This window comes from Hypanus sabinus, chromosome 19, assembly GCF_030144855.1.
Source record: "Hypanus sabinus isolate sHypSab1 chromosome 19, sHypSab1.hap1, whole genome shotgun sequence".
Lineage (NCBI taxonomy): Eukaryota > Metazoa > Chordata > Chondrichthyes > Myliobatiformes > Dasyatidae > Hypanus > Hypanus sabinus.
The window spans coordinates 15,099,231-15,114,931 of NC_082724.1; the positions used below are offsets into that span (position 1 = coordinate 15,099,231).

General features: G+C 41.8%; 1 protein-coding gene across 1 annotated transcript in view; it reads left to right on the forward strand.

The window, feature by feature from the left end:
- slc6a11b (solute carrier family 6 member 11b) overlaps positions 1-15,701 on the forward strand; it is a 186,711-nt gene that overhangs the window by 148,115 nt on the left and 22,895 nt on the right. Inside the window, exons 10-11 of the mRNA XM_059944061.1 lie at positions 25-137; positions 9,601-9,738. Of these exons, the coding sequence (XP_059800044.1) occupies positions 25-137; positions 9,601-9,738 (251 nt within the window). The remainder of the gene's footprint in view (positions 1-24; positions 138-9,600; positions 9,739-15,701) is intronic.

A 15,701-nucleotide genomic window follows, 5' to 3' on the forward strand; every position in this document is an offset into this window, starting at 1 on the left:
TAACACCTTTGTGTTTATCCATAGGTCCTGGGCTGACATTCATTGCCTATCCGAAAGCCGTCACTATGATGCCTCTCGCACCATTATGGGCAGTCCTGTTCTTTTTGATGCTCATTTTTCTTGGACTGGACAGTCAGGTAAAATAATTGTGTCACGTTCATTAATGCACACATCTGAAAAACCAGCAAAACTCAGCTAGAGTCTTGGCTGTGGTACCTTCAAGAGTCTGCAAAGTGTTATTGATTGTACCAGTGGATGCACTGGTTGGAGAGATTTATCTGTGGTTCTTTAAATATCTTTGTGTAATTTCTAATTACTATTTGGTATTAATCTCCAAAAATTTCTTGATATAGTTTAAGTTAAAATGGGGTAAACTGTTCCACTTTGGGAACAGTAGAACTTACGCAGTGAACAGTAGGGCATTGAGGAGTGCCACAGAACAGAAGGATCAGGGAACGCAGATTGCTAATTTATTGACAATAGAGTCACAAGTAGATAGTGTCATAAAGAGAGCTTTTGGCAGTTTGGCCTTCATAAATCAACATATTCAGTACAGGAGTTGGGATGTTACGTTGAAGTTGTATAGGACTAAATTAGTATTGTGTGCAGTTCTGGTTGCCTTCTGACAGGGAAGATAGCAATAAGATTGAAAGAGAAATTTTACACCCACATTGCCAAGACTTGAGGAACAGAGTTATCGGGAAAGGTTGAGTAGGTTAGGACTTTATACCCAGGAGCATAGGAAATGAGGGAAGATTTGATAGAGGTGTACAAAATTATGAGGTATAATAGATGAGGTAAATACAGGCAGGCTGTTTTCATTGAGGTTGGGTCATAGGTTAAGGGTGAAAGGTGGAACAATTAAGGGTAACTTTTCGAGGGAACGTCTTCACTCAGAACATGCTGAGAGAGTAGAACAAGCTGCCAGCTGAAGTGTTGGTTGCAGGTTCAATTATCACATGTATAACCATATAACAATTACAGCATGGAAACAGGCCATCTCGGCCCTTCTAGTTCATGCCGAATGCTTACTCTCACCTAGTCCCACTGACCTGCACTCAGCCCATAACCCTCCATTCCTTTCCTGTCCACATACCTATCCAATTTTACTTTAAATAACAATACCGAACCTGCCTCTACCACTTCTACTGGAAGCTGGTTCCACACAGCTACCACTCTCTGAGTAAAGAAATTCCCCTTCGTGTTACCCTTAAACTTTTTCCCCCTAACTCTCAACTCATGTCCTCTTGTTTGAATCTCCCCTACTCTCAATGGAAAAAGCCTATCCACGTCAACTCTATCTATCCCCTCATAATTTTGAATACCTCTATCAGGTCCCTCCTCAACCTTCTACACTCCAAAGAATAAAGACCTAACTTGTTCAACCTTTCTCTGTAAATTGGATAGGAGATCCAATAATTGGGGCAGTAATTTGGATAGGTTCATGGATGGAAGGAGTTGGAGATCTACGCTCCTTGTGTATATCGATGGGACTAGGCAGAATAACAGTTCAGAAAGGGATAATTAGTCCCAAGGGCCTGTTACTGTGCTGTAGTGTTCTTTAACTCTATGAAGAGTTCAAACAATATCTAATGTTTTAACAAGAAAGTTTAACCATAGTTGTTAGAATGTCAATTTTATGTCAAAATTTACAGAGCTTTACATATGAAATAAATAAATACTGCTCCTGGCTTGTGGTTTTGATAATTTCTTTGTGTAAATAGCTATTAATGAAGGAAAGCATAGATTCTTGCTATGAATGGAACTCAATTGTGGTTTCAATGGTTGCAGCAATGGAAAATCCAGAAATTACACTCTTCTCACAAGTGAAGCAACTCTGATATAAATCAAGTTTATAACATGCCGGATGTGGAAAGTGGTCAGGGAAGTGACAAAATAGTTCAAAGAGTTTAATGAATTTCATTGATCACACATTGGTGAATCTGCAGGGCATAGAGAAGCTGTAGTCCCTGCAAAAGAGAATCAGTGGTTCCCACGGGAACTGCTGTGAAGATTGAAAGATACAAGTTCCAGCCTCTACTCTCTTCTCCCTGAATAGCACCTAGTTCCTCAGGGTCCTTTAGATGGTGATCATACAGCAATTCATTAGATCAATGTAATCCCCCACACTATCAGACTATGGACCAGCCAAGAGATGAAAAGTGAAAAAGCCCTCATAACAATTACATTTAAGGCCTCTTCTTAACTGACTGCTCTGTTTGAGGTTACCACTTCTTCAGCTATGGCATCTGGATTAGTCAGTATGCAGGAAGCTGGGCCATTAAGATCTAGGTATCTCACTACATATCTGACACATACTCTAGCCAATGTCACATCACTCTCTGCCTTCCCCTAAACTAGGTCAGAGTCTTTCTCTTCCCTCCAGCAGCAATATCCCAAAATCAGTCCCATTGCAGTATCTTGAACTTGCGTAAGTCCAGTTGCATAAGCAAGTAATCATATGTAGACGTAAACACCCACATTTGAAGGCAGTATTGGCAAATGGTGGGGCTGCATACTCAATGAGTATGAACTATACGCATACAATCAGTCGATGTATATCAGCTATTCTAATGTAAAGAGTTATTTTGTACGTTCTGTTTAGGATTGATTTTATACTTATATTTATTTTATTTTAATGCTTATTGTGTTTTTTTTATGCTGCATTGAATCCGGAGTAACAATCATTTCAATTTCCTTTATGGTCATTAACTGAACAATAATGACAAACCATCTTGTATCTTGAAATACTAATCTGGAGACTTGACTATAAATTCTACCAAGAAATTTAATTTCAATTAATAACGTAGAATGACCTCTCCTGTGACCACTGTGAAATGACATTTCTTGTGATCAGTTTCATGACTACAGGAATTGCGGTTTGGCTGACTGACTGTGCTGGAGGTCTGTGTTATATCGGAGCTGGTCAGTTTCGTGATAGAGGAATTACCACTTGGCCGACTGACTGTGCTGGAGGTCTGTGTTATATCAGAGCTGATCAGTTTCGTCACTACAGGAATTGCCACTTGGCTGACTGACTGTGCTGGAGGTCTGTGTTATATCAGAGCTGATCAGTTTCGTCACTACAGGAATTGCCACTTGGCTGACTGACTGTGCTGGAGGCCCGTGTTAAATGAGAGCTGCTGCATGTGTCGCTGCTTCCTGTTGTGTTCATTCCTTCAAGCAGTTGATAATACAAATTCCCAGGCTCCCCATTAGTAGAGCTTTCTCTAGGGTCCGTTCCTCAAAGCACTGGATAGTTTTTTGTTCATTCATAACTTTGAGGGATCCTTTACTGATGGGAATATGGTTGAATCACGTGAGACAGTTTGGTCTGTGTTGTCACATGAACAAAGTCATTGGAGAGAATTGGCTGGCGGAAATGAAGCAGTGTCTTTATTCAGCAAAATGAGACACAGCAGGCATCCTACGGAGACTCTTTTGGAGGAGAAGACTTGCTCGAACCAATGCTACACAACATTGTATATACCAAAGATCAAAGGACAATTCCATATTTACAATTAATCCATAATGTTTTCTTTGAACTACACACAACCTTCACACTTCCTGCTTCGCACCCACTCTACAGACACCTAAATGCACTTCAGTCAGCATTGTCTCATCTTTCCATTAACTGCCATTCACGGCTTTGAGGAACCCATTGTTCACAGCAGCATTTTAAATTTATCTGCAGTCTACGTTTAGATTTGAAGATTGGTGGTTGAAGTTATTTGCTATATGTGCTAACCTCAAAAATGCCCTAACAGTCTGAAGCTGCAATGCAGATTAGGAACACGGAGCTCTTTTATGTGCTGGGTTCTGCTCAGTAACCTGGCAGAGATGAAGATAAGCACATCTTACATACGCACTGCTCATTACGCCACTGGCATTTAGGGCAGCAATGGAAGTCCTCCATCTCTATTGTACGCCTGTGTAGAAGGGTTCTTCATTGCTGTTTGCATAATGATAGTTTTTGACCAGTCTGTGTTGTTAGCCCTGAGCTGAACCCCTGAACCTGGAGGACCAGTGGACCACTATTAGTCTGGCCTCTACCCTTTCACCTGTTTGGCATGGGTGACCCCACCAAGAGCCAAAGCGCAAGACACTGACTCCAGCCAATGTAGCTCTCTGGGTCGTTGAGGCACGGAAACCTCCAAATCACGACAAAAATGTGGTCCTCTGGGAGGATTAACACATCTAGCAAATATTAAAATTACAGTTACATGCAAAAGTCTTAGGCATATATACATATACAGCTATGATCCCTAAGACTTTTGCATAGTACTGTATATTATGCCTTTCCAGTTATCAAATAACACTTAATATTAATGAGCAAATACAAAACTAAGTGGTCTTATTTCTGTTTCCCAGTCACTTTCCTATGTGTAATACTTTAACTAATATACATTACTGTGCAAAAGTCTTAGGCACCCTAGCTATATATATGTGCTATAGAAATGCTAGAGACAGTCAACAGGTTGGACAGAGAAAAAGAGTTCAAATTCCTCCATGGCAGAACAATTGGTGTGCAACGGTGAGTGGTTGACCTGCGCCCTTCTGAAGTCCACAATCATCTCTTGTCCACGGTAAAACTCAGGGAGTTGATCTCACAGCTTTTGAAAAGCTCCTCTACCTCTTCTCTGTATGCAGACTCATCGTTGTTGCTAGTGAGGCCAACCACTGTGGTATCCTCAGCATACTTGATGTGGGTTGGGCTGCATCTGGTAGTGCAGTCATGAGTCAGCAGTTTGAACATCAGTGGACAGAGTACACAGTCCTGTGGGGGGCAGGGGAGGGGATGGTACGCACCAGTGCTCAGAGATGATTGTGGACTTCAGGAAGGCACAGGTCCACCACTCTCCATTGTACATTAATGGCTCTGCTGTGGAGAGAGCGAAGAGCACAAAATTCCTTGACGTGCACATAACAGATGATCTAAACTGGACCCTCAACATCTTCTCATTAGTTAAGAAGCCACAGAAGCATCTGCACTTTTTGAGGCAATTGAGGTGTGCAAGGTTCCCTGTACCTTTTCAAACAACTTTCTACAGGAGCATCATCGAAAGTGTCCTGTCTGGCTGAATCATTGTGTGGTGCGGAAGCTGCAAGGCATTGGGCCACAGGACCCCTACAGAGAATAGTAAAAACTGCTGATAAGATCACCAGGGTTTCTACCCCCCCCCCTTATTTCTGACATTTCTGCAAGCATTTTATATGATGTGCCCGAAGCATTGTTGAGGCCCTCTACCATCCATCCCACAATCTCTTTGTCACACTACCATCAGGAAGGAGGTACACAAACATCAGGACTAGGACTAGGATTGTCAGACTGGGTAACAGCTTCTTCCCTCAGGCTGTGATACCCTGCCACCACGAAGGTCTTGTCACTAGGACAGCAAATGGTTTACTGTTTACCTGTGCTACACAGTGCATGCTCTTCGAATTGGATATTTATTAACTTATTTGTAGTAATGTTTTATTTTATGTGCTGTGTGTGATAATTTGTTTTATGGGTGCACCGTGGTCCAGAAAACATTGTTTCATTCGGTTGTATATATGTACAGTCAGATACTAATAAACTTGAACTTGAACTTGAGGGTGTAGACATTTGAATGATTAATTCCAATGGATTATTAAGGAACAGAGGGACAGTGGCATGCAAGTTCAAAGATTCTTGAAGCTGACAGTGCAGGTAAATAACATGGCTAAGAAGGCATGAGTCTTCAGGGAAGAAATGCTTCATGCCAGAGAAAATGCTTCCTGAAGGGACCTACTGCAGATAAGCAGGAGAACCAATGCAAGTGGTTAAGTAACTTGTAAACAAGAGAGATCCTTCAGATTCTGGAAATCTTGAGCAGCACACAACAAAATACTGGAGGAACTCAGCAAGTCAGGCAGCATCCGAGGAGGGGAATAAAGAGTTAACATTTTGACCTTTCATCAGGACTGGAAAGGAAGGGAGCAGAAGCCAGAATAAGAGGACGAGGGGAGGGGTGAAATATGTGGGTGAGTGGGGGAAGGGAGAAAGATGTGAAAAGCTGGAAGGAGATGGGTGGAAGAGGTAAAGTGCTGAAGAAGAGAGAATCTGATAGGAGAGAACAGTGGACCATGGAAAAAAGGAAAGGGGGTAACCAGAAGTTGGTGATAAGCAGGTAAGGATAATAATGGCAAGAAGATAACCAGAATGGGGAATGAAAACAGAGAGGGTGGGGGGGGGGAAGAAATTAATGGAATTTAGAGAGAAGCAATGTTCATGCCATGCTATAATTACTCTTTGCCAGATGATCCTTTACAATGAGATTGCTAATTAATCCCATCCCGTTTTGCAATACCAGATCTAAAGTAGCCTGCACCCTGATTGGTTCCTCAATGTATTGTTGTAACAAATCATCATACGTACACTCTGTAAACTCATCCACAAGCATACCCTTGATTAGTTTAATCAATACGTTGATTAAAATCACCAATGGCTATTACAGTGATTTCATACACACCTTCATTATTTCTAGATTTATATTGTGTTCTACAGCACCACTGTGGTTATAAAATCCATATATTACATTCACCAGTTTACTTTATTGTTCGGTGTCTCGACTCCAGCAGATTCTACATGCAGAGCTTCTGAGCCAGTATTAGTTCTCTCCACTGCAGTGCTAACAACCGATATTACCAGTCCCACATTGCCTCCTGCTCGTTTCTGCCAACTTTTCCAGAATCAAATGGCAGTGGATAATCAGTTTTTAACGTTGGCTGCTCTGCAGTTGTTTGATCATCAGAATATAGTCTTTATCTTTGTACAAAACAACTCATCTGTCTCCACACAAATAAAGGACAAGAGTTTATATTTGTTGCAGCTAGTCGTCCCATGAGAACAGCCCCGGAGTTCCTGAGGACAGTTTCCCATCTCATTTCCCATTTCCCATCAGTTTCCCATCAATTCCCATTTCCCATCGGCTGATTCATTAGAGACTGTCCTTCCAAGTGCAAATTGAAAATGATGCTGCCTTTTGATGATCACAAAATTATTCAGTTTCATTCATTAAACCTCAGGCAATGAAATATTCTGTACATGTATATACTAAGGCATGAAGGACATTCAAACTTTGGCTGGCAGGTGGCAAATAATACTTGTACCACAGGACCAAGCGGCCATGATCATCTTCAGCAAGTGCGAGTCCGCCAACCTCAAAGGAAAATGGAGTGACTACTGATGTTGAGCACTTGAAGTAAAAGCAGAAAATTCTGAAATCAGCAGCTTGGGCAATGTGTGGAAAGAGAAACACAGTTAACTTTCCATGGAGAATACCCGTTATCAGAATTCCAGCAGAGTGACTTCTCAGGGATTCCCATGCTGGGGTCCACGGACCCTTCTGTTAATGGTAGAGCCCCAAAGCATTACAAAGATTGAGAACCCTTGTCTTTAGATGATCTGAGCAATGGGATCAACATGCACCAAACAGCACACCTTAACGCCGTCACTATCGTTTTGGGAGATTTTAACCAAGCCGGTCTGAAAATATCACTAAGCAATTACCATCAACAGATCACTCGCAATACCAGAGGAAACAACACACTGGACCATTGCTACTCCACCATCAGGAATGCCTGCCGTGCTATTCCACACCCTCACTTTGGGAAGTCTGATCACTTGGCTGTACTTGTACTCCCTGAGTATAGGCAGAGACTGAAGACTGTAGCACCAGCAGTGAGGACCAAGAAGGTTTGGACCAGGGAAGCACAGGAGCACCTGCAAGACTGCTTTGAATAGGTGGACTGGACTGTATTCAGGGATTCATCGTTGAACCTGGATGAGTATGCTGCAGTTGTTACCGACTTCATTAAAACCTGTGTGGGTGAGTATGTGCCTACAAAGACTTACTGTACGCTCCCAAACCAAAAGCCATGGATGAACTAGGAGGTACGTCATCTGCTAAGCTAGATCTGTGGCATTTAAGTCAGAAGACTGAACTCCTGCCTCAGCAAGGACCTGGACCCACTTCAAATTGCTTATCGCCACAATAGGTCAACAGCAGATGCAATCTCAAAGGCTCTCCATACTGTTTTAGACCACCTGGACAACACAAATATCTATGCCAGGATGCTGTTCATTGACTATATCTCAGCATTTAATACCATCATTCCCATAATCCTGATTGAGAAGTTGCAGAACCTGGGCCTCTGTACCTCCCTCTGTAATTGGATCCTCGACTTCCTAACTGGAAGATCACTATCTGTGTGGATCGGTGATAACATATCCTCGTCGCTGACAATCAACACTGGCACACCTCGGGTGTGTGCTTAGCCCACTGCTCTACTCTCTACATACACATGACTGTGTGAATAGGCATGGCTCAAATACCATCAATAAATTTGCTGACGATACAACCGTTGTTGGTAGAATCTCAGGTGGTGACGAGAAGGCGTACAGGAGTGAGATATGCCAACTAGTGGAGTGGTGCCGCAGCAACAACCTAGCACTCAACGTCAGTAAGATGAAAGAGCTGATTGTGGACTTCAGGAAGGGTAAGAGGAAGGAACACATACCAATCCTCATAGAGGGATCAGAAATGGAGAGAGTGAGCAGCTTCAAGTTCCTGGGTGTCAAGATCTCTGAGGATCTAACCTGGTCCCAACATATCGATGTAATTATAAAGAAGGCAAGACAGCAGCTATACATACTTCATTAGGAGTTTGAAAAGATTTGGTGTGTCAACAAGTACACTCAAAAACTACTATAGATGCACCATGGAGAGCATTCTGACAGGTTGCATCACTGTCTGGTATGGAGGGGGTGGGCGGCTACAGCACAGGACCGAAAGAAGCTGCAGAAGTTTGTAAATCTAGTCAGCTCCATATTGGGCACTAGCCTACAAAGTACCCACGACATCTTCAGGGAGCGATGTCTCAGAAAGGCAGTGTCCATTATTAGTGACCTCTAGCACCCAGGGCATGCCCTTTTCTCACTGTTACCATCAGGTGGGAGGTACAGAAGCCTGAAGGCACACACTCAGTGATTCAGGAACAGCTTCTTCCCCTCCGCCATCCAATTCCTAAATGGACATTTGAATCCTTGGACACTACCTCACTTTTTTTTAATATACAGTATTTCTGTTTTTTTCACACATTTTAAAAATCTGTTTAATATACATATGCTGTAATTGATTTACTTATTTAATTATTATTTAATTAATTTTATTTAAAAAAATATATATATATGTTATATATTGCATTGAACTGCTGCTGCTAAGTTAACAAGTTTCATGTCACAAGCCGGTGATAATAAACCTGATTCTGAAGTGTGCTTTGACAAAAGATCTTCTGACAGCATTTTATACCCTCTGCTTCTCCCTCCACAGATGTGCTGAACCTGTTGACTTTTAGCAACATTTTCTGTTTTGACTGCTTTCACTCTTATATTAAAGAGCTTTGCCAAAATGTAAATCCTTCAGTTTTCCAAATTTGACAGAGATTAGCTGAGAGCTGTTGGAGCTGTGCTTTGTTTCCTAGAGATTTCTGCTGGCTCTAATCCTCCCTTTACATAAATTTACATTTGAAAATATGGCTTCAGCATTTCAACATGTCTTGTGTTTTTCTTTGCAGTTTGTCTGTATGGAAAGCCTCGTGACTGCTGTAATAGACATGTATCCCAAGGTGTTCCGAAGAGGCTACAGAAGGGAGCAGCTCATACTTGTTATTGCACTTGCGTCATACTTGATTGGATTAGTAATGGTAACAGAGGTAAGATTATGCAAATGAAACTTCTTGTTTATATTCTAAATGTATACAAAGTTGAATGATCTAGGCCCTGGAAAGTTATCAAAGAGCATACTGTAGAACAGGTAGCAGAAATGAACATGTTCTTCAGTGAATGATGACTGTGCTAACCCTGATGCCAATTTTAACTAATGGCATCTGACTGCATATGTTATACATCCCATTTTCTCTTTCTCTCGTTTGTGATTGGAATGCCCCCCTCTCCTTCACCATTCCTCATTCCCATTTTCCTCTCTCACCTTATCTTCTTACCTGCCCACCACCACCCTCTGGTGTTCTGACTCCTTTTCTTTCTTCCATGGCCTTCTGCCCTCTCCTAACAGGTACCCCTCCAACTCCAGCCCTGTATTTCTTTCGCTAATCAACTTCCCAGCTCTTTACTTCACCCTGCCCCCCCTCCTCACCTGGTTTCACCTATCACCGGCTGATTCCTCCTCCCCTCCCCCCGCTTTCTTACTCTGACTCCTCGCCTCTTTTCCAGTCCTGTTCCGTCACTTTCACCAATCAACTTCCCAGTTCTTTACTTCATCCCTCCCCCTCCAGGTTTCACCTATCACCTGGAGTTTCTCTCTCCCCTCCCCCCACCTTTCAAATCGACTTCTCAGCTTTTTTTTCTCCAGGCCTGCCGAAGGGTTTTGGCCCAAAATGTCAACTGTACTCTTTTCCATAGATGCTCTCTGGCCTGCTGAGTTCCTTCAGCGTTTTGTGTGTGTTGCTTGGATTTCCAGCAACTGCAGATTTTCTCTTGTTTATATATCCCTTAATTCTGTTCTCCGCCCCCCTGCCCCATCACCTCTATCATGTACCTGTTTAAAATGCCTCTTCAATTTTTCTATTGTATCTATATCCACAATTTTTCTTGGCAATCTGTTCTAGGCACCTCCTACACACTATGTAAAATAAACTTGCCTTGTAAATCTCCTTTAATCTTTTCCCCTCTCATATGAAAGGTATGCCCTGTAGCATAAGGCATTCCACCCTGAGAAAAAGACTGATCACGTTCTTAGGGCGCATGTTTGCGTACTGGTTAGTACAATGCTTTACAACATGAGCAACCCAAGTCCAATTCCCGCTGCTGTCTGTAAGGGATTTGTATGTTCTCCCTGTGACCACGTGGGCAGTCCAAAGATGTACCGGATGGTAGGTTGGTTGGTCATTGTAAACTTTTCTGTGATAGGCTTAAGTTAAATTGGAGGATGCTGGGAGGTGTGGTTCGAAAGGCTGGAAGATCCTATTCTGAACTGTATTCCAATAAAATAAAATAAAAATACCTATCTACGCCCCCCCCCCACAAATTCATATACTCCTACTAGGTCACCGTTCAGTCTCTGAGAACAATCCTAGTTTGTACAAAATTTTATTATTGCTAATACTCTTTAATCCAGGCAACATCCTCTCCAAAACCTCCATATCCTTCCAATAAGACGGCAACCAAATCTGCACATAATATTCCAAACATAGCCTAATCAAAGTTTCCTCCAGCTGCAGTCCTCACATTATCACTTCACAGCCCTACCGATGAAGTCAAGTATTCCTTATGCCTTCTCTACCATGCCATCTGCTTCTGTTAACAACTTTCATCGAGTTGTGGACTTGTTCCCCAAGATTCAACAGTATATTTATGTTCCTTAGGGTCCTGATAGATACTGTATATTTTCCTCTTATATTTGACCTTCCAAAGGGCAATGCCTCACATTTCCCTGGATTAAACTTCATCTGCCATTTCGGTCCACATTTTGACAACATTTGTCACTATTTCCGACTTCAATTTTTGTGTCTTGTGCAAACCCTCTCATCAGCCCACCCACATTTTCATCAAAAGAGGTCCCAGGACTGATCAATGCAGAACACACCTGGACATGGACCTCCATTCAGAATAATACCTTTCCACCATGCCCCTCTGGTGTTTTATGCCCAAGCCAGTTTTAGAATCCAATCTACCAAGTCTCGATGGAGGCTGTGTGCCTTAACCTTCTTGGTCAGCCTATCATGAGGGGTCTTGTTGAAACATCTACTGAAGTCCCTGTATCCTACATCTATTCGCTACCCTCGTCAATTATCTTCATTATCTCCTCAAAGAGCATAATCAAATTTGTAAGACATGACCACCCCTGCACTAAGCCAAGTTGACTATCCCTGATGATCCTATGCTTTTCCAGATCCTATCTCTAAGAATTTTCATCAATATTTTTCCAACTTCTGACATAAGGTTCACCAGCCAGAATTTCCTGATTTGTTTCCATTGCCCTCCTTAAACTGTGGAACAACCTTCTGGAACCTTGGCTGTGACTAAAGAGAATGCAAAGATCTCTAGGAAGGCCTTAGCAATCTCCACACTTGCCTCCCTCGGTGATATGGATAGTTATATCCGGCCTGAGGACCTATGAACAAGAGTCTTCTTGATACCAACATCTTACAGAATATCAACATCCCCCTCCCTGATCTCACTAACTTCCATGCCCTTCTCTTGGGTGAGCACTGATGTGAAATAATTGATTTGTATCTTGCCGTCATTCTCTGGCTCCAGGCATAATATTACTCTTTTGTCTTTGATTGGTCCTGTGCTCTCCCTAGATTGAACATATTTCAAATAATGCCAAGATTTTCAAATAAAAACATATACATCAATATGGACATTGTGCAGGCTGAGGAGATTAGCAATAATCAATAAGCCTTGTGTCGGGTACCTTATCAAATGCCTTGCTGAAATCCATATACACTACACCTACTGCTCTTCCTTCATCAATGTGTTTAGTCACATCCCCAAAAAATTCAATCAGGCTCGTAAGACATGACCTGCCCTTGACAAAGCCATGTTGACAACTCCTAATCATATTATACCTCTCCAAATGTTCATAAATCCTGCCTCTCAGGATTTTCTCCATCAGCTTACCAACCACTGAAGTGAAACTCTCCGGTCTATAATTTCCTGGACTATCTCTACTCTCTTTCTTGAATAAAGGAACTCAACATCTGCAACCCTACAATCCTCCGAAACCTCTCCTGTCCCCATTGATGATGCAAAGATCATCGCCAGAGGCTCAGCAATCTCCTCCCTCGCCTCCCACAGTAGTCTAGGGTACACCTCATCCGGTTCCAGTGGTTTATCCAATTTGATGCTTTCCAAAATCTCCAGCACATCCTCTTTCTTAATATCTACATGCTCAAGCTTTTCAGTCCATTGCAAGTCATCACTACAATCACCAAGATCCTTTTTCATAGTGAATACTGAAGTAAAGTATTCATTAAGTACCTTTGCTATTTCCTCTGGTTCCATACACATTTTCCCACTGTCTCATTTGATAGTTCCTTTTCTTTCATGTCTTATCCCCTTACTCTTCACGTGCTTATAGAATGCCTTGGGGTTTTTCTTAAACCTGCCCACCAAGGCCTTCTCACAGCCCCTTCTGGCTCTCCTAATTTCCTTCTTAAACTCCTCCCTGTTAGCCTGTAACTCTTATAATCTTCTAGATCTCTAACATTACCTAGCTGTCTGAACCTTTTTTAAGCTTTTCTTCTTGACTAGATTTATTACAGCCTTTGTACACTACGGTTTCTGTCTGCTACCATAACTTCTCTGTCCCATTAGAACGTACCTGTGCAGAACTCCATACAAATATCCCCTGAATATTTGCCACATTTCTTCCGTACTTTTCCCTGAGAACATTGAAATTGTTTCCAATTTAAGCTTCTAATTTCCTGCCTGATAGCCTCATAATTCCTCTACTCGAACTAAACACTTTTCCAACTTGTCTGTTCCTATCTCTCTCCAATACTATTGTAAAGGAGTAGAATTATGATCACTATCTCCAAAATGCTCTCCCACTGAGGGATCTGACACCTGACCAGGTTCATTTCCCAATACCAGATCAAGTACAGCCTCTCCTCTTGTAGGCTTATCTACGTACTGTGTCAAAAAACCTTCCTAAACACACATAACACACCATCTAAACCCTTTGCTCTAGGGAGATGCCAATCAATATTTGGGAAATTATAATCTCCCACCAAGACAATTCTTATTATTACACCTTTCCAGGATCTATTTCCTTAACTGCTCCTTGATATCCTTGTTACTATTGGGCAGCCTATAAAAAACACCCAGTAAAGTTATTGACCCCTTCCTGTTCCTAACCTCCACCCACAGAGACTCCGTATTCAATCCCTCCATGACGTCCACCTTTTCTGCAGCTGTAACTCTCTCTGATCAACAGTGCCACATCCCCACCTCTTTTGCCTCCCTCCCTGTCCTTTCTGAAACATCTAAAACCCGGCACTTGAAGTAACCATTCCTGTCCCTGAGCCATCCAAGTCTCTGTAATGGCCACCACATCATAGCTCCAAGTACTGATCCACACTCTAAGCTCATCCACTTTGTTCACAATACTCCTTACATTAAAATAGACACATCTCAAACCGTCGGTCTGAGCGCGTCCCTTCTCTATCACCTTCCTATCCTCCCTCTCACACTATCTGCAAGCTTTCCTTATTTGTGAGCCAACTGCCTCTTCTCCAGTCTCTGTAGTTCGTTTCCCATCCCCCAAAAATTCTAGTTTAAACTTTCTATCACCTATTAAGAGTGAAGAATTTGCCAAAACCCATTAAGGAATAAAGATATAGACCTGCAAAGTTAGTTTCAGATCTGTACCAACAGATTAAGTGGACATTCAGAGGTGAGGAACAATGTCGGAACAGGATTAGCCATTTAGATAAACGCACTGGACTGGTGTAGATAAGGGAAGTCATCAAAGGAGCAGTTCTTCGGAGTGAAGCACATTTAAGTGATCAGAATACTAAGCTCATAACCTAGCTTCTTGGAGACACAACAAACTACACTTTTAGAAGAGAGCATGTACAACATTGTAAGCAAATTGTGCAATCGGTTCATCGCTACTGGACCATTGACTTGACAGGAGTTAAATTGAAAGAAATTTTGCTGAGCACATTGAAACAGCAGTCCAGGCAATGATATTTTGAAATATAATGAGTAAATCTTAATGATCTCCTGGAAGTCATTCTAAAGCTCTAATTGCACAAATTGGAATAGATTTAATTGAGTGTTTTTAATTAACAACTTTGTTGACTGAGAATTATAAAGCTTAATGTATTCACATCTTATAGTTAAAATTGAGCATGGTCCATCTCCAAATTGTCATACAATATTTTTGACATATGTAAAAATGGTATTGTACTATTTTAAAATATTAATGTAAAAAGAATACCAAAAATAAAGATATGCTGTTAAATCAGAATTATTATCACTGGCAAGTGATGTGAACATTTTTTAACTTAGCAACAGCAGTAGAATGCAATACAGAATACAGAAGAAAAAATATAGAATAATAAATAAATAAATAGATCGATTACAGTATAGATTAAAAATTGTGCAAAAAACAGAAATACTATATATTAAAAAAATGAGGTAGTGTCCAAGGGTTCAATTTTCATTTAGGAATCAGATGGCAGAGGGGAAGAAGCTGTTCGGGAATAGCTGACTGTGTGCCTTCAGCTTCTGTACCTCCTACCTGATGGTAACAGTGAGAAAAGGACATGCCCTGGGTGCTGGTGGTCCTTAATAATGGACATTGCCTTTCTGAGACACCACTCCTTGAAGATATCCTAGGTACTTGGTAGGCTAGTACACAAGACGGAGCTGACTAGATTTACAACCCTCTACAGCTTCTTTTGGTGCTGTGCAGTAGACCCCCCCCCCTCCACCCCATACCAGGGTGCAGCCTGTCAGAATGCTCTCCATGGTACATCTATAGCATTTTTGAGTGTTGACATGCCAAATCTCTTCAAACTCCTAATGAAGTATAGCCGCTGTCTTGCCTTCCTTATAACTGCGTTGATATGTTGGAAGCAGGTTAGATCCTTAGAGATCTTGACGCCCAGGAACTTGAACTACTCTCTCTCTCCACTTCTGATCC